Genomic DNA, 19128 nt, shown 5'->3' with positions numbered 1-19128 from the left:
CCGCTTCAAAACTATAAAATATTATGTAAAGATAGGTCACAAACACAGTCACAAATTACCACAGAAATTACAATGGCTCTATGTTTATTTTTGATGCGATCGGTCAGATGGTGCAAAAATATGGAACATAATCTTGACAATTTTGTAAATGGATTTAACTATTATACAATATTCCTAGCCTGTTGTAAACTTCTCGGTAACCATAGGTCATATTCTTGTCATATTATATTATGATCAAATCTGTGGATCAAATTATGATCTACCGAGTATAATACTACCCGTCGGTGAATGGTGAATAGGAAGAACATTATTTTTGTTTGAACTTGCACTTTGTGATAAACCCAAATACCCACCCATGGGTCTGTACTGAAAGAATTTGCGCTACATTTTTTATTCGTGCTAAATATTACTAATAAAAATATTTTGAAATAGTTTATAATAATATATTTATGAAATTAAATTACACCAAAATTATAAAAAGAAAAGATTTTTTACTGCATTGACTATGGGCTTCTTAAGTATTTAATAATATAATTATTTTCAGTAATGGAAAGCTACAAAAAGTAAAGTATCAAAAGAAAGTTAGGTAGGCTTCATTTTGAACTTATTTTATATGTAGGATAAATCCACGATAAATCGATACAATTAAAAAAAAAGTATTTTATTTTAAGAGCGGGCGCGCACGAGCAACTTAGTTGCCCGGCAACTATTTTGTCTCTGTCGCTGTCTCCTCGCAAAGTTTTGAACGATGCGCACACGAAAGCGACAGCAACGCAACTTTTTCTTTAAAATTTTCTGCATTTATCAACATGGATTTCGAAGAGACGGTTGTGGTCTGTGCTCTTGTCCTTAGAAACCGAAGACGGTTTTAACGAAGTAATTTTTATTTAATACTTTTTAGTGTATTTTTCAACACGAATCAAACGAGCCCAAACTCGATAAAGTTGAGTCAATATATTACTAAGTTCCTATGGCCACCTTCCGATTCCATCATCAAATCAGCTCTATGTCATGATAATGTTTCATCGCTATCCAATTTACATACGTATACAAAATTTCAGTTCAATCGGTTACCTGGAAATGAATCAAAGTTACTTGCTACATTTCAATTAAGTCATCGAGATCAGACAAAAATGCTCACAAAATAAAAACTACTGGGCTTATCCGAATAAATTTTATGGGACCAATCCCACACCATTCTGCATCAAACAAAAAAAGAGTCACGTAAATCGGGTCAGAAACCTCGGAGTAATCGGTGTACATACATACAAAAAATATACCGGCCGAATTGATAACCTCCTCCTTTTTTTTGAAGTCGGTTAAAACTACTGTGTACGAGAATAAATACGTTGACATAAATACGTATTATCGCTACGCCGGTTACGCGGCAACTGGCCGGCGGCCGCCGACAGGCAACATTTTTGTCGCATTTTTTACTCTAGAACCTGTGATTTTTTGACAAACCAATTCATCTAAAACTGTGTTTTACTCCACCTACTGTGACGGTGTGACCACTTTTAATAGATTTTGATTTATATGTTCCTACATTATCTGTAGACCTTAGTTTCGTTCTGTAGTTCTGTGGTTTCGGTGGTTATCAACATCAACTTCAACATTTTTAATTACTGCCAAGCACAGTCAACAGTGCCAAGTGCCAAAATTTAGATAAAAGTACATAGGTATAAAATTTATTTTTAGAAAAAAGAAGAAATTGTTGTAATAACAAATACAGCTTGCATTATCTAAATCTATTAAAAATGAGTGGTGATGTATTACAAGTGAGCCTTAATTGAATACGGCTTTCTAGGGAGTAACCCATCCAAGGCATTGAAATGTGTAATCAATAATAATTTATCGATGCTAATTGTGTATGTACCTATTTTATTTGCATTGACTACTGTATTTCTTAAATGTTCTGTAAAATACTATGTAGTCCTTATGTCATAATATGTAAACATTAATTAAAGTTATCAATCTGTTTATACATCCAAAATCCGCTGAATCCATATTTTAGTAGTTTACCAAAATATTTATACTTGCAACAATGTATCCACTTTGTTGCAATAGTTCTGATATGTAAGGAAGTGATTACGAACAATAGCCCATTCTTACCCTAATCATTTCTAAGAAGACGCGATCTCTAGATCGTGGTACTGTTTAAACATAGAATAAATCAGTAACACACTAAACATCTTATTGTACAGACCTTAATTAAATTCATATAAATTAAAATATATTTTTTTAAAAGACATCCCGCGGTCGCTGAAACTTGACTGGCGCAGCCGATTTTCGCGTGGAAATCCTTAGTCAGTAATCCTTATATTACTGTTTTTCGCGCAAAAACTCCAAACTCAGTTTTACGCGAATATCTATGTAAAAGGACTGTCTACACGCAGATGCGAAAATTCCCAACCAAATAAATTCGTCAAGTGATTGTGTGAAAGTGTCGTGCAGTGTGTGTAACTCAGGAAGAATGCAGAGGAGCAGTTTGTGAGTAAACCTTTTCACTTCCCTATTTGTCTCATTTTCCACAATTTCCAATCGGCATCATCATTGGACCATAACATGTTAATCTAATTTTGTTAGCAAAAAAATAGGCTTGCATAATTTATAGCTACATTCTGTAGTACTAGGTTAAGTTAAATAAAAGTAAAGTAAAATTGTTTTTTATATAATCTAAATTATTAGCTGGTGTCCCTCAAGGATCTGTACTAGGCCCGGTCTTATATAATATTTTCACTAGCGACCTTCCCCAACACCCAGGGGTATCTATAGCAACATTTGCCGATGACGCCGCATTTCTAGTATGCAATCCAGATCGAGAGAAAGCTAGCTATATTCTTCAAAATCAGCTAAATAAAACCCAAGATTGGCTAGATAAGTGGCGCATAAGAGCAAGTGCGCCTAAATCACATCACATCACATTTGCACTTAGACATGGTCTCTGCCCGCCTGTCCATTTGGGCCAAGAAACTCTACCACAGTCTAATTGCGTGAAGTACCTCGGCTTCTACTTGGATCGTAGGCTCACCTGGAAAGATCATATAAAGAAGAAGAAGACAGAAGTTAACTTCCGCTTCAAAAACTTACTTTGGCTCTTAGGTAGACAATCCACACTTTCTCTAAGCAATAAACTTAGAGTGTACTGCGCAGTAATAAAACCTATTTGGACATATGGTATTCAACTCTGGGCCTCCGCTAGCGAATCCAACCTAATGTGCATGCAAAGGGTGCAAAACAAAATCTTAAGAGTGCTCACAGCAGCTCCATGGTTCACTCGCAACTCTGAAATTCATGAGTACTTAGAAATGCCTACAATTAAGGAAGAAGCTACTAAATACCTCAAGAAGCATAAGCAAAGACTTGTAATGCATCCAAATCCACTCTCCCAGCAATTGCTTAAACTAAAACCCAGGAAACGTCTGAAAAGAGCTAATGTTGATGTTGAGCTACATTAGAAAGGGGAATTAGGGCACTGGTTCTAGTTCTCAAATCGCCAAATTATTCTGTCCAAATATCTGCTCATAGTCCGTTGACTGATCGCAGATGTCAATTAATAAAAAAAAAAATATAATCTAAATTATGATTCCGCAGGAAATATTAAATATTATACCTAAATATGATGGTAGCGAAAGCTTACTGAACTTATTTATAGCAAAAAGCGAATATGTAATAAGAAATTTTAATAGGGATCAAAACAAATACTTATTTCATGTGTTTTGGGAAGAGTTCGAAAATATACTTTCCCCACATTTCTGTGATACAAGATCCAAAGAGTGCATAGCGCTATGGCTAGAGTCATTACAAATTAAACATGGTGAATCATACAACCAGTTTTGTCAGAGAATACAAAGCATAAGAAGTAGTTTAGCATCTTAAGTTAATAGGCTAACTGACACAGGTATAAAATATTAATTTCATTTCAAAAACTGTAATATATGATAACGTAGATCTAAATGTGTTTTTATGTAACTTACCGGAAGATTTGATAAGAAATATGATAGAAATCCGTTAAAACCTGAATTACAATTATCGCCAACTCAAGAATATCCTTTTCAATAATTATTTATAGACACATTAAGAGACACATTTACTAATATTACCTAACTATAGTAAGCGCTTTTAGTAAATTAGGCCAAGCTTTTGAAATTGATACTAGATCAACCCCCAAAGTTGTTAGAGCATTAATTAAATATTTTTCTTATTTTTTATTGTTCTTTGGCATATTATGATAATAATGTTACATATTTTGTATTTTGTAAAATTAAATTGTAAAACTGACATGATTAAAAAGAGCAAATATGGAGTTTCTTGCCAGTTCTTAGATACTCCGTAGATACTGCTTTCTGAATCGGTGGTTAAATGTTAAAAATATGTAATGACGTTTCAAAAGTGCTTCTCGAAGAAGTCTAATTGAATAAATAAATGTTTGAGTGTGAGTTTGTTTCAATATACGGTGTTCCACTTCCATCGAAAATAAGCGCAGACCCTGGCGCCGAATTTAATAATAACTTATTAAAAGAATTGTTATCATTTTATAAAATTAAAATACATATAGGTATTTACACCGCATAACCCTAAATGGGAATCGTAGAAATTTTCATTCCACTATTTTAAAGATACATATTATTATATAGATACACTAGCTTACCGCCCGCGGCTTCGCCCGCTTTCTCTAAAATGATTTAACATCTTTTAATACATACAAGTACATGTACGTATTTTAATTATTGAGTTTCATCTAGCAAATGTTGAAAGGAACAGATATTATTATGTATTTAAAATCATTCTTATTGTAGGTATGTTTATTAACATTTCCCTACCCATCCCTAAACTCGTATATTACGTTTATTCGTATTATTAAAACTTCAAGTAATTTTTAATTAATTTGTATTTCAGTCGCTTGTTTCATGTTTCGGTGTCAAGTTGCTATCGTTTGCGTTAGCGGAAACAATGTGGGTTTTCCTTTGAAAACGCGGGCGAAGCCGCGGGCGGAAATCTAGTAATAAATAATATAAATGAGAAAACATAAATATTAAGATATCGCTGCAGTGCTGATACAAGTAAATATAGCCCTTATGCGTCGCAACTACAATTGATGACGTTACAGCGCAGTAGTTTACTATGCAAACATAGTTTTTCAGATAGTTATTGTAAAAATTATCAAAATTAAATATTTTTTTTTTGTTATCGATAGTGCCCTATCAATAACAAAATTTTTTATGAAAGGTGAATGTTTTTTATTCTATAGACAAATCAAGTTTTCACTAGTTAATTTGGATTTTTTTAATTAATTATAAATAAATTAATAATTATAGAAGTGAACCAATTACTGATTCTGATGGAGCATTTAAGGAGCAATTTTTTGAGATATTAATAATTAAAAAAAAAACTTACCGAGCTAACTTCCTTCCGGTATTAAAAAATGAAATTAAAAAATTTCTGATATCGCAAGAGCAAAATAAAGAAAAGAAAGTTTTTTTTTTCTTTCATGGCCTTATAAAATATGAAATGTTGTCAATTAACAAAATCCGTAAATAGTTGTTTTTATTAAGAATTTTGATTTCTATTTTAAAGAGGCACAAATTCAATCAGATTCTATGACTATTAATAAATATTGTTTATATATTGGTTATTAGTGCCATCAGTTAGAATAAAACGTGGTTTAATTACTGGTAATATGGAGAATGAAGATGCCATAAAATATGAACAGTTAATTAGTAAATTAAATAACAAGCAAAACGCCTATATGTATTACAAGGTGACTTTTATTACAGAAGTGATGGGAAAACTTAACAATATTATAAATGTTACAGGAAGCAATTTCATTCAAATTAAAGAAAAACTTAGTGAAATTATTACGAAATTAAATAAGACAGAAACATTATTAATTATTATTAAGTCATGAGATAATTCATTTTTATAATATATTTACACATAATTTTCAAATTATTTATATTAAACTGAATGAGATTGGGACCGCATTAGCTTTTGTAAAAATTAAACTTTTGCATCCATCAATTATTGATACCGATGAACTTATGTATATCCTTAAAGAAATATAAATTACAAATAAGTTAGTATATCCTGTAAACTTAAAAAAATATTGTTTAAATACAGCAAAGTATTGAGCTTAAAGCATATGTAAAACAAAATCAGATTAAACTCATCATGCATATACCGTTAATTAATAATCAAATTTACAATTATTATAAATTATTACCGTTAAGTATCTGTCCAAATTGATGTTGATAATCAAACTTCCATTATCCTTCCTAAATATCCTTATATCCTAGTGAAAGGGTTGAAAGTAAGTATGCTCACGCAGTCCTGTTTAGCACTCGACGAAGCACGTTTCTCATGTTCAGGACTTATGTCCTGAAATGGAAACCACATCCTTGCTGCAGAGCGAATGTATTACAGAACTTATTAATTTTTCATCAAACATAAGTACATGCCGTTCATTACCCATTATTATTGGATATTTAAAGATTGAACGTTTACAACTCAATCGATGGCTCGTTTACACCAGAACTGAAACTATTATTTTTTTTTTTATGTATTAGCGGGCAAACGAGCTGGCGCGTCATCGGATTAATGCGATGATTGGCGCCACCCATAATCACCCACAAGACCTGTACGGTTGCAGGTGTGTTGCCGGCCTTTTAGGGAAGAGTACGCTCTCTTTTTGAAGTAACCTAAGTCGTATCTGTCCGGAAATGCTGAGCTCGGAAGGTCGTTCCACAGAGGAGTGGTGCGTGGCAGAAAGTTCCTCCTAAATCGCACGGTGGATGAGCGCCAAGTATCCAGATGTTGAGGGTGATATTTCAACTTGTGGCGAGCAGTTCGATGGTGAAATTCAGCAGCTGGTATTGTTCCGAACAGTTCGTCAGAGCATTCGCCGTGGTAGATGCGGTAAAATACGCAGAGAGATGCAACATCTCTACGGAGAGCCAAAGAGTCCAGCCGATCAGTTATACGAGGGTCGTCCACTAATCGTGTAGCTCGTCGCTGGATTCGGTCAAATGGAAGGAGCTGATACTTAGGTGCTCCGGCCCAGAGATGGGAACAGTATTCCATGTGCGGCCTGACTTGAGCCTTGTAAAGTTGTAGGCGTTGGCCGGGTGTGAAATACTGTCCCGCTCTACAGAGCACACCAAGTTTTTGGGAGGCTAGCTTAGCCTTTCCTTCCAGATGACAACGAAACTGGACATCATTCGATATTTCGACTCCAAGTATACTAATGCTGGCTGAGACTCTGGTGGGAATGCCGGGAACGAAGGGAGTTTTTTTGGTGGTAAACGCGCAAACTTGTGTCTTTTTTGGGTTGAACTCAACAAGGTTATGTTTTCCCCAATTGGAGATCTCCACAAGAGAGTTCTCGATTTGAGACACAAGCTCCTTTCGGTGCTCAGTAACGGTATCCCGAGAAATATTGCATCGGCCGGTATAATGTGCGTCAACAGTGCTATCGTCTGCATAACAATGAATGCCACTAGGCAGTGCATGTCATTGATATGCAGAAGAAACAAAGTTGGAGAAAGAACGCAGCCTTGTGGGACCCCAGCATTCACAGGCTTAGATTCGGAGCACGAACCGTCGACAACGACTTTGATACTCCGCTCTGTGAGGAAACTGGTGACCCACTGACACAATTTCTCGGGAATCCCGTATGATGGTAGCTTGGAAAGGAGTGCCTTGTGCCAAACCCGGTCAAAGGCTTTCGCTATGTCCAGACTGACTGCTAAAGCTTCACCCTTGCTCTCAATAGCAGTCGCCCATTTGTGAGTCAAGAGCGCCAAAAGATCGCCAGCTGAGCGACCCTTACGGAAACCGTATTGGCAATCGCTAATCAGCTGGCGCTCCTCAAGAAACTCTAGAAGCTGGCGATTGATAATGGACTCCATTACCTTTGAGAGCAGAGAGGTGATAGCAATAGGTCTATAATTGGACGGGTCCGAGCGATCGCCTTTTTTGGGAATGTGATGCACTAGGGAGGTTTTCCAAGAGCTTGGGACTATGCCTGAAGAGTATGAGCACCGAAAGAGACGCGTTAAAACTGGAGTTAGTTCTGGGGCGCACATCTTTAACACAATAGGGGGAAAAACCGTCGGGACCACATGATTTATTCACATTTAGAGAAAGAAGGGCTTTACGTATAGCTTTTTGCGTGAAACGGATTTTATTATGTCGAAATTTTGTAATAATGAGGTAAGCCATGAAAAACTCAGTGTTACCTATGTTAGAATACAGGACCACACTTTGAGAAATAAACAACCTCAAGGAAAGAACATTGTTTCCGCCAGTATACCAATTATTAACTTACCGCATATATGGAAAATAGCATTAAACGGTGAAAGGAAACCGTTAAAGTTAAAGGAAATTGACCTCACCGATATTCAGCTTTTAAACCTAAATACTGAAGAAAAGTGAAGTGATAAGTGAAAAGGCAATTAGTGAAAATAGTGGAAACAGTGCTTTAGTTTTTAAGAGTATAAGTATAGAAAAAAAATTGTTTTAACAGTTTTAATTTAATTATTTGTCTTGTTATCAGCTCGTTTGCCCGCTAATACATAAAAAAAATATATATTTGTCTTGTATTCATAGTTTATAAGATAAGAAATCGTATAAAAATGTAATTAGAAATAGGAATGTTCGAAATCATCCCCAACCCCATGAGGATAATCTCGAAACGGAGGGAGGAGTTATACATCCAACATCCGCTGAATCCATATTTTAGTAGTTCACCTAAATATTAATACTTGCAACAATGTATCCACTTTGTTGTAATAGTTATGATATGTAAGGAAGTGATTACGGAGAATCGTCCACTCAACCGTCGCGATGACATCCCTAATCATTTCTAAGAAGACGCGATCTCCAGATCGTGGTACTGTTTAAACATAGAATAAATCAGTTACACACTTAACCACAGGGGCGTAGCTACCGCTACTATCTGCCGTATCAATTATACGGGGCCCCCGCGGCAAGGGGGCCCCCAACGTGCGTAAGCAAAAATTACTAAAAACTTTCCAGAAAAGAAGAGAAATCTTTACCCTTCCTTAGGGCCACCAAACAAATTTTTATACGGGGCCCGGCCAAGGCACGCTACGCTTCTGCTTAACCATCTTATGTTACAGACTTTAATTAAATTAATTTAAATTTAAATATTATTTTTTTTAAAGACATCCCTCGGTCGCTGGACCTTGACAAATATTTATTATTTAATTAGCGCTTATCAGTCGTTACCGGCGGTAGATGTAAATATATTTTTCATTTGTCTCAGACTTGTGGTGCGTTGAAAGCGCGTGGTGGTAACTGCAGACAAATATCAGTGGCGTGAAAAATAAATCTATAACATTAATCAGTTTTCGAACTATGCATATACATGAAAAACAACAATGCCTCGGGATATATTAAGTGATAGCCTAGCTGTATTACGTATTGTAGAGGTAATATCTAAATCTGTTTTCTTAAAATTTCCTAAAAGTTCTCATTTGAGTTTAATCACTTTTATAACTTTGAATTTTAAAATATTGTTTCAAACTTCTTGAAATGAGTTTTACTTATTTAAAACAAATATTATCTTGCTATTGTAGGATAATATTGTGTTTGCATTGGAATCACATGGAAGATGTGAATAATAAAAAATATAATCAATCATATTACTATGCTATAGATACCATAAAATAATTCGTTTTTCAACCTAGATTCTATTTATAAATCGAAATTAAAAATTTTAGATTTATAGGTAGTTTATTTGTTTAATAATATATTTTATTTTAATGTATTTTTTTTATTTAAAAATTTATGACTACACATGACTTATTGCTTGTTTGTTAGTAAAATAACTTGATTCAATTTTAGCATGAAGATGAAGAAGATTGGCCACTTGATGATAAAATGTCGTGCAAACAAACAGCAAAGAAGCCAGTGAACGCAGCAAGCAAACCACAGGGACCCGCCAAGGATGACTGTGCCTGTTATTACAACTATGGGTATGGATCTCTTCAATAACTTGACTTATTATCTAACAAAATATTAAATAATATAACACTATTAATGTTGGTTATAACATTAGATCATTCCTTTATTGTTCTTGCAAGGAATCTGCTAAAGTAATCAAACTGTTATTAATTATTATGTTTCTCACATGATTGTAATAAGATTGTGCATTTAGTAATGTGCTTTTTTATTTTTTAACTTAATAAATTAGGTCCAATGTTAATTATTGTTTAGTTTTCTTTCTTCTTTTCTAGTAATGCCATTATACATATATTATATTATGTATAATGCAATATATCTTCTTATATAAAAAAATGAATCCCAAAATGTGTTGGTAAGCGCATAACTTGAGAACGGCTGAACCGATTTCGATTATTCTTTTTTTATTATATTCCTTGAAGTACGAGGATGGTTCTTATGCAGAGAAAACGTAAATATGTACCACGGGCGAAGCCGGCGCGGACCGCTAGTATACTTAAAAAATACCATCCTATCTCATTATCATACATATTTTGGGGAGATTAAGGTTAAATAGTTAATATAAAAACAATGCATTTTGTAAGAATAAACATGTTTTCTTGAATATATTGGGTTACACATCTTGACAAGATTTCTCGTTATCTCAAATCTCTAAACACCCACATTTAGCAGTCAAAGGAAGCAGTTGATTTGTTGAGTTAGTATTTATGTATCATGAAGTCATGCTCATATTATGTAGATTGTTTCTAAACCAAATATGTACTACATTTTTAGTCCTTAATATATTATATCCATCCATGTAAATACAATAGTAAGTAGGCATGACGAAAGATTTTGAAATCCTCTTCCATAATGTGTGTATACGTTAACTATACAAGAAAAACCCTATATTTCGGTAATATACTAAAATTTAACGAAGATAAAAGCCATTTTTCAAAAAATATTTATTAACTGTTCAAAAACAGCTCGCAGGTGTCATGGCATAGGCGTGACGTCACTCTTTAGTAAATACGTAATTATTTGTACGCATTGCGAAGAAAATTAAAAAAATATTTATTTAATATGTGTTATAGAAACGAATTTCAAAGTTTATAAGTGGTGTGTAAGTATTGCAGTGTGAATCCACATAAAAATAATGCTCAAAAATGTGTTAGTGATTATTTCAAGCGAGAAAATAATAAGAAATTATTGTATAAAGTTGGCGTGAATTCGCAATTATATTTCTGTTCTGAGACGATAAAGCATACGTGAAACAATAGAAAATAAATAAAAATGCGTATTCTCAACATATTCATAACAACAAAATACATCTGACGTGAGTTGTTTACTTAAGCGTGACGTCACGCGTGTTTTAGTCAAAATGGCGAACTGCAGAATTTCAATGTTTTATTTTATTGATAATCTCATTAATCTTAATGTTTTTAAGATTTTTAAGTCACTATATTTAATTTATTTATTATACATTTTCCCTTAAAAACACTAAAACGATCATTTATGGATACTGTCGTCATGCCTAATAATACTTTTTCATAACAAACTAGTAATGCACTCTTGATTGTGACTACATATTATATTGTTTCATAATTCTTAAATGATTACTGAAACAACCAAATAAGCCTGAGTAGAAAAATGAATCCAATAATTTATATTCATTAATCTATACCTGATTCAGAACTAAGTTGACAATCATACAATTGTTATCATTACATATTCTAAGCTTATTAAATCATTTCAGTCTCGGAGATGCCACAACAAACAGACAGAATGACCCTGTATACCAGTACAAGACCAACAGCCTGCCAACGACTGGCATTATACAAACATGGGATAACCTGGTGTGTTCTGCGTTACGAATATCACCAGAGGATATAGCCAATCAGCTGTCGTTGTTGGATCTATCTTGCTTCAAAGCGATACGGCCAGAGGAGTTGGTTAACTGTGGGTGGACTAAAGTGAACAAAGCTACCGTGGCACCCAATGTTGTGGCGTTCACGAAGAGGTTTAATAGGGTGAGTGGTCTTTATAATCTATATACACATAAATTTGCAATTACAAACAATAAAATAACATCTGTCTTACCACAAAAGAGCTTTAGACCGAGTTTTTCTTTACGTGCGGGTTCTCTTTAATCTGGTTTTGTCGTATTTCACATCGACAACTATTAAAGTGACAGATCCCTGGTTTAAAGTTAGACTTGTGTTTAAACTGTTTTGTGGTAATACCACATAACACTTATGATGCACTATTTTCGATAGTTCTTGTACTCAGGCTCTGCTCAATAAAACAAACCAATTAGGGTGACTTCTCAATCTATGACGGAATTATTGATAGATGAAAATAGCCCTTTAATTATATAAATATTCAACATAGATGCTTACAATGAAAATGAATTGAATTTATTTCTTGTAGCGTGTAGGTATTTGTTATTGATAACTGTGCGCTTATAAATACGATTTGTTAATTTTCAACCATGTTATACTAAATCAAAGAAAACCTAATTTGTTAATGGGTATCATAAACAATACATTCTTGACACTATTATATTCCGATAAATAATTTCATAAGCAATTGTATGATGAATAAGGAATGTATTCATAACATTTTAAAACGATATGCCTTATCATTTAGATGGTGTGTATTCATTACAAATTAATAATGATTTTGAAGGCATGCCAAATGAAATGTATTACAGTTTTTAAATATGTAGGTCAATTAAGAATACCCCTTTTTTATTTAGATAGTTTAAATCTATGATATATAAAAGAGCTAGATACGTTACCCGCTCTCTATTTTGGCAAGAAAAAACTCAGGTAAGTGCCCGAGTTTCACTTAGTCACGCACCATTCAGCGTCGTGGCTGGACGTTCTTTTTGTATTTTAATCGGCAGTTGTTATTACGAAGTACATGAGTGAGACATGTATTATGTCTCGTGCGTGAGAGTGAAAGAGAGAACAACTGTATTGGTGATAATGCGTTAGTAAGTAGGTATGTATTAATTACGCTGTTTTTTAGTGCAATGATGTTGGCGTATGCCGCGTCTACTAGTATAATAGGTCATTGGTTTAAATCATAATATTAAATTTAATTTGAAGAAATCAGTATCTAGTTGCTGTTTTGCTATTTGTACTGTACCTACTTAAAACAAGGAATAAGTATGTTCGGTGTTGTCGTAAATAGTGAATAATTCCTGTCACATCTATCTATATAATATACTAGCTTTCCGCCTGCGGCTTCGCCCGCGTTTTCAAAGAAAAACCCGCGTAGTTCCCGTTCCCGTGGGTTTTCTGGATAAAACCTAGCCTATGTTACTCGTGGATAATGTAGCTTACGAATGGTGAAAGAATTTTTAAAATCGGTCCAGTAGTTTATGAGCCTATTCATTACAATCAAACAAACAAACAAACAAACAAAGTTTTCCTCTTTATAATATTAGTGTAGAAAAATGAAACCCGTTTCCCGTTGTCACGGCGTCACGTGTGAACGGCTGAACTGATTTCGATAATTCTTTTTTTATTACATTCGTTGAAATACGGGGATGGTTCTTATGTAGAGAAAACGTAAATATGTACCACGGGCGAAGCCGGGGCGGATCGCTAGTTACCTACATATAAATATTGAGTGAACTTCATCTTCTAACAACTACTATCAAACTTAGTATTATTACTCGTAATTTCTCTAATAACTTACTTTAACATGATAGTAATTAATAACAAATAGTATTATAGATTAATTATATTATCAGTCGCTATTTTTTGTCTAAATAATTTTCTAATTAATCATGAAAATATTTGAGTTAGTTCATAATGATCATACATCAATATCTCATTACTTTAAATAAATTATAGCATATTAAATTCCAGAAGATTAAAATGTAGACCAGGACGTAAAGAATATTCCATCCCTATCCTGTAGTTTTTCACACGAGCAAATGTAATCGTAAATAATATAATAATGTTATCAGTAACCACCCACTTGTGAATCGTGGGTTATGACTGATTCTTTGTTTGTTTCAAGGTAATCGGTTGCTTCCTTGTTTTATTTGATTTTGGTCTATATACGATCGTTTATTTACTTGCTAAATTATTGCTAATTAGTTGAGTATTTTGTGTACAAAGTGGGGTTACAAGCGGGTCTTCGTATTTTTAGGTTATGAGATAGTTAACTTATAGCAATGCTTTTATCAATATATTAAACTAAGTTTCCGCCCGCGGCTTCGCCCGCGTTGTCAAAGAAAACCCGCATAGTTCCCGTTCCCTTTGGATTTCCAGGATTGCGTCATTTTCCCGGGATAAAAAGTAGCCTATGTCCTTTCTCGGGTATGAAAATACATATCTCCATACCAAATTTCTTGAAAATTGGTTCAGTAGTTTAGGCGTGTGTGTGTGTGTGTGCGTGATATGTGTCATAACATGTCATAACATTTTCCTGGTCCTGTGACTGTCCTGCCCACCCACATTTCCTCCCCGTTACCAAAAAAGGCAATAAGTTGGCACTGACAATATACCGGAAATTGCATTTTATTTTTAACCGACTTCAAAAAAAAAGGAGGAGGTTATCAATTCGGCCGGTATGTTTTTTTTATGTATGTACACCGATTACTCCGAGGTTTCTGAACCGATTTACGTGATTCTTTTTTTTTCGATGCGGGATGGTGTCGAATAAAAATTTTATTCGGATAGGCCCATTAGTTTTTATTTTATGAGCATTTTTGTATGTACATATTTGTAAATGTTGCAAGTGCAAGTTTGAAGTCGGTTGTTTTTAACGCAGTTATCACTTGTACCTTGTTATATTATAAGAAGAAAAAAAACAATGTTTTTGATGCGTAGTTTTGCATAATTTATCTGTGTCAAGACTAGAAATTTAACGGGATCAGCATTCGATACGCGTCGGTCAATTATTGAGATTTACGTCTAATAATTCGCGAAAGTTTTAAATGTTTTTTTTTTTAAATATCTCATGATCTACTATTAGTTACTGTCTTAATCTTAGGCTTATTTAATAATAAATCTTTTAGCTTTTTAGTGTAAAAATACTTTTAGCAAAAGTTGCATTGTTTAATTTAGAATTGTATCTTTAATAGATTAGAATATTTTACATGAGTAGGTAATGTAAGAGATCTCAAAACAACCTGATCTTGTTGACTTATTACTTGGAATGTCTATTCGGCATACCCATATAAAGACTAATATCTAATAACAATAACATTTACCTACACTGTAATAAGAGATGTTTACATTTGAAGTTGATGCGAAATGTGACGGTCATTAACTTATAATCTAGCGAGACTAAAATATTCAACCAATGCTTATTCTTTTGCGCTTGTAATAATAGGGATGTATTTAAAATACTTGATCGTAGTTATAATTTCATAGAGAGTAATTTTTGTAACCTTAAATTGAACTTTAATTCCTCTATTTACTGTATCATAAAATGCCTTCTAGATTTTTAATTTAACAATACAAAATATTATTGACTTTGGTTCTAGTCAAATATTCATCAATGTCAAACACGTATGTAACGTATGAAAAATCAATAATGGGAATTTCTAAGCTAGTTTCCGCCCGCGGCTTCGCCCGCGTTTTCTATTAAGAAAAACACGTATAGTTCCCGTTTCTATGGGATTTCCGGCATAAAATCTCCTATCTGTTAATCCAAGTTACCCTCTATATGTGTGCTAAATTTCATTGTAATCGGTTCAGTAGTATTTGCGTGAAAGAGTAACAAACACACACACACACACACATCCTCACATACTTTCGCATTTATAACGAACTTTCGATTAAACGAAGGCCATTGTTATATTTTGATTCAATTTAGTTATTATAATACTTGAGGCCAAAAACAAATATTTCTATAACTCATGTGTTCTGGTATATAAGCTACAACACTGCCGAGTATTGTCAAAATACCTTTAGATCGTGAATGACAAACAAACATACATAAATAAATTCTCACAAACTTTTACGTTTATAATCCTTTGCGTTTTAAAGAAATAACCATACAAAGTCGCTTTATCTGTCCCTATGTAGGGAAAAAGGGTCAGTTTTATACTATGTAGTAAACTTTAAAAACTTTTTTGTACACATACAATAAAAATCTTACAAAATAACATTGCAATTTGTCTTTCTTAATGCCTTATACATAGTATATATTATAAATTGTCTTTTTTAATGATTTATACAGAAAAATTTCTTTTTTGGAGATTACATTAAGACAGTTTCTTTTTTTATTACAATTATCTACCTATGAGAATATTAATCTATTTTAATGATGATGATTTCTAAGTAAGATATTAAGATATTATAAATTTTTGAAAGTATTAGCCAATTATAAATGATTTTCAGGTAAGCTTCTGGACGGTGCAAGAGATACTGAACGGGCAGTCACCGAAGGCGAGGGCGGAGACATTGGCTCATTTTATCAAAGTCGCGAAGAAGCTGCACGATCTGAACAACTTGCACTCACTTTTCGCGGTTATATCAGCGCTCCATAGTGCAAGCATCTACAGGTGAACATACTTGTATATTTGTGTATTTTTACTTGCTGTGTAGTTCTATGAATCTTTTTAAGTAACTCTTTTTAACCTTAAGACTTTCGAGTGCGTGAACCGATTTTGGTGAATCTTTTTTTATTTCTAGCTAGTGCTTACCGGTTGGTCCCATTTAAATATTGTCCATTTCTGACCATTCGAAGGCAGTTTAGTTTTTGTTAAAGAACAATGATATAGGTACTTTTATTCATATGTGAATTCGTTTATCTTACGGTGTATATAATTCCTGTGAAAATTGTTATTGATATACAGGGTGTAATCGTTAAGTGTGCACAAGCGATTATTCCGTAACTATTGCAGATACCAAAAAACTTTAAACTGATATCGAAAGTACTTAACCTAATGAGTAAAATGGCCATAATAAATTTTTAAAAATAAAACGAGAAATATCCAAAAATGTTACATTAAACGCTCCCATACATTTTATTTCCCATACATTTTGTATTCATAGCAGATAATCGAAGTGATGTCCTCATTGTGCAATACAATGAGGAGCTCTATTTACAGTTTCTAAATGAACTTCCCTTCAAATTTGCGAAGTAATTAAAGCAGAAAACCAAAAAAAGAAAGAAAAAGCTAAAATCTTTCATATTAAATGTACTAGGTTGATCCAAAAGTAATGATAATTGGGTATTTCCTGTGCACATAAAAATATAAAATAAATGTTTTTTGCTTGCTCATGTATTCACTAAGTAATCACAAAAAAATCATATCAAACAGGCCACGTTTCCAATTATTTACATTAATTTGAATGTGAACCGTGCCTGCCAGAATGTTTCCGGACGAAAAGAAGAAACAACGATTCGACATGTAGAGGGTAAATTTCTAAATTTTTAATGATATCAGGATAATTTTTTGTCACGTTTTGTGATCATGGACGTTACCCGAGTTTACCATATTTATGCTGAAACCAAAAAACAATCAATGTCCTGGATGCGAGCTTCCAAAGTGACGATGAAGAAATTCAAAGTAAAAATCAGTAGGTTAGATTAAAGCGGTAGTTTTTTGGGATGCTGAAGGAATAATTATGGTGGAATATTTTAAAAAGGTAGCCACTTTATTGGGCTCTTACTAAACAGACCAAATTAAAATATTGCGGTAGGTTAGTAAGGAAAAGAGACATGGCAAACTGCGGACCTGAACGCTGTTTCACCAAGACAACGCACCAGATCACAAAGCGTCAGTTGCGATGGCTGCCATTCAAAAATCGGCATTCCAAATGCTTGAACACCTACCCTATTTTTTAGATCTAGCTCTTATTTACTTTTATCTCTTTCCTCGGCACAGGAAACACTTTCTTAGCAATAAATTATTTTAAGACGACAGCGAAGTGATGGCCGCGTGGAGGGGGTTTTGTGGATGAAGTCAAAGTTTTTTTTTTTTTAAGTTTAGGAAAAAAAATATTGAAGTATATTTTCTAGTTAAAAGACTATCTAGAGAACTACATAATTATTATAACTGTAATGACCTTGTTTAATATTGATTATCATTACTTTTGGATCAACCCATGTACATTGGATATTCGTATCTCATACTAAATGTATGGGAGGGTTTCAAGTTAATTTTTTAGATATTTCTCGTTTTATTTTTAAAAATTTATTATGACCATTTTACTCATTAGGTTAAATACTTTCGATATCTGTTTAAAGTTTTTTGATATCTATAATAGTTACGGAATAATCGCCTGTGCACACTTAACGATTACACCCTGTATATACGAGACAAACATCGAACATTGCGTCCGTAAGCAAAAGGAATTGTAAAACAGGATATGATTAACATACGTCCCGATGTTTATTCTTTGCACAAAGACACGGTGGCTTTTTATTGCAGATTTCAAGACTTTTTTTGTGTTTGAAATATATTAATATTATGAATGCGAAAGTAACTCTGTCTGTCTGTCTGTTACTCAATCACGCCTTAACTACTGAACCAATTTTCATGAAATTTGGTATAGAGATATTTTGATGCCCGAGAAAGGACATATGTTAGGTTTTATTCCGGAAATCCCACGGGAACGGGAACTATGCGGGTTTTCTTTGACTGCGCGGGCGATGCCGCGGGTGGTAAGCTAGTAATGTTATAAATGCGAAAGTAAGTGTGTCTGTCTGTCTGTTACGCTTTCCCGCTTAAACCTCTAAACCGATTTGGATGAAATTTGGCACAGACAATCTTTAGACCCTGAGAAAGAACATAGGCTATTTTTTATTGCGAAATATGTACTACGGGCGAAGCCGGGGCGGACCGTCTTTATAATATATTTCTTGATTTATTTAATTTGATATATTTTTTATTTAATTTTTATTTATTTAATTTGATATACAGTTCCTTTTTATAGTTTTTCGCGATTTCTGACTTTTCTAGTACTCATACCTCAGTTGGTCTTTTAGAGTGTTTTGATCCCCATGAGAAACTGGATCGATTGGCATCAAAAAAAATTTTTTTTGAAAACTGCCGATTTCCTTGCTGACCGTACATTTTTTCAAAAATCTGTGAATGCAGATTAAAATTTCTCAAGAATTTAAGGATAGTCTCCTAAGAACGTTTTCATGTAGCTACAACGGTTAAGGTACCTGCTCTGTACCTGCCCC

General features: G+C 33.6%; 2 protein-coding genes across 6 annotated transcripts in view; one reads left to right on the top strand and one right to left on the bottom strand.

Annotated features, from left to right (window-relative positions):
* Positions 1–1647: 1647 nt before the first annotated feature.
* Positions 1648–19128, top strand: part of LOC123705082 (ras-specific guanine nucleotide-releasing factor RalGPS2) — a 31404-nt gene continuing 13923 nt past the window's right edge. For 2 of the 5 annotated variants that reach the window (XM_045653691.1, XM_045653686.1), the window contains exons 1-5: positions 1648–1868; positions 9287–9452; positions 9868–9998; positions 11720–11993; positions 16332–16495. In XM_045653691.1, the coding sequence (XP_045509647.1) occupies positions 9402–9452; positions 9868–9998; positions 11720–11993; positions 16332–16495 (620 nt within the window). In that variant the 5' untranslated portion in view covers positions 1648–1868; positions 9287–9401. Of the gene's footprint in view, positions 1869–2419; positions 2491–9286; positions 9453–9867; positions 9999–11719; positions 11994–16331; positions 16496–19128 lie in introns of those variants that run through there. The other 3 variants (XM_045653687.1, XM_045653688.1, XM_045653692.1) reach the window with 3 other exon arrangements.
* On the bottom strand, positions 6595–7080 carry LOC123705360. Its single transcript, XM_045654105.1, has one exon. It carries the CDS (start codon positions 7078–7080, stop codon positions 6595–6597), a length of 486 nt encoding a protein of 161 aa, XP_045510061.1.

Source organism: Colias croceus, chromosome Z (assembly GCF_905220415.1).
Source record: "Colias croceus chromosome Z, ilColCroc2.1".
NCBI classification, from domain to species: Eukaryota; Metazoa; Arthropoda; class Insecta; order Lepidoptera; family Pieridae; genus Colias; species Colias croceus.
Note: the sequence above shows the minus strand (reverse complement) of the source record. Positions and strands in the feature narration are given on the sequence as shown.

Bases quoted from the DNA above. Each gene is read 5' to 3' on its own strand.
- LOC123705360 (XM_045654105.1), bottom strand. From the start codon at position 7,080: ATGGAATACTGTTCCCATCTCTGGGCCGGAGCACCTAAGTATCAGCTC.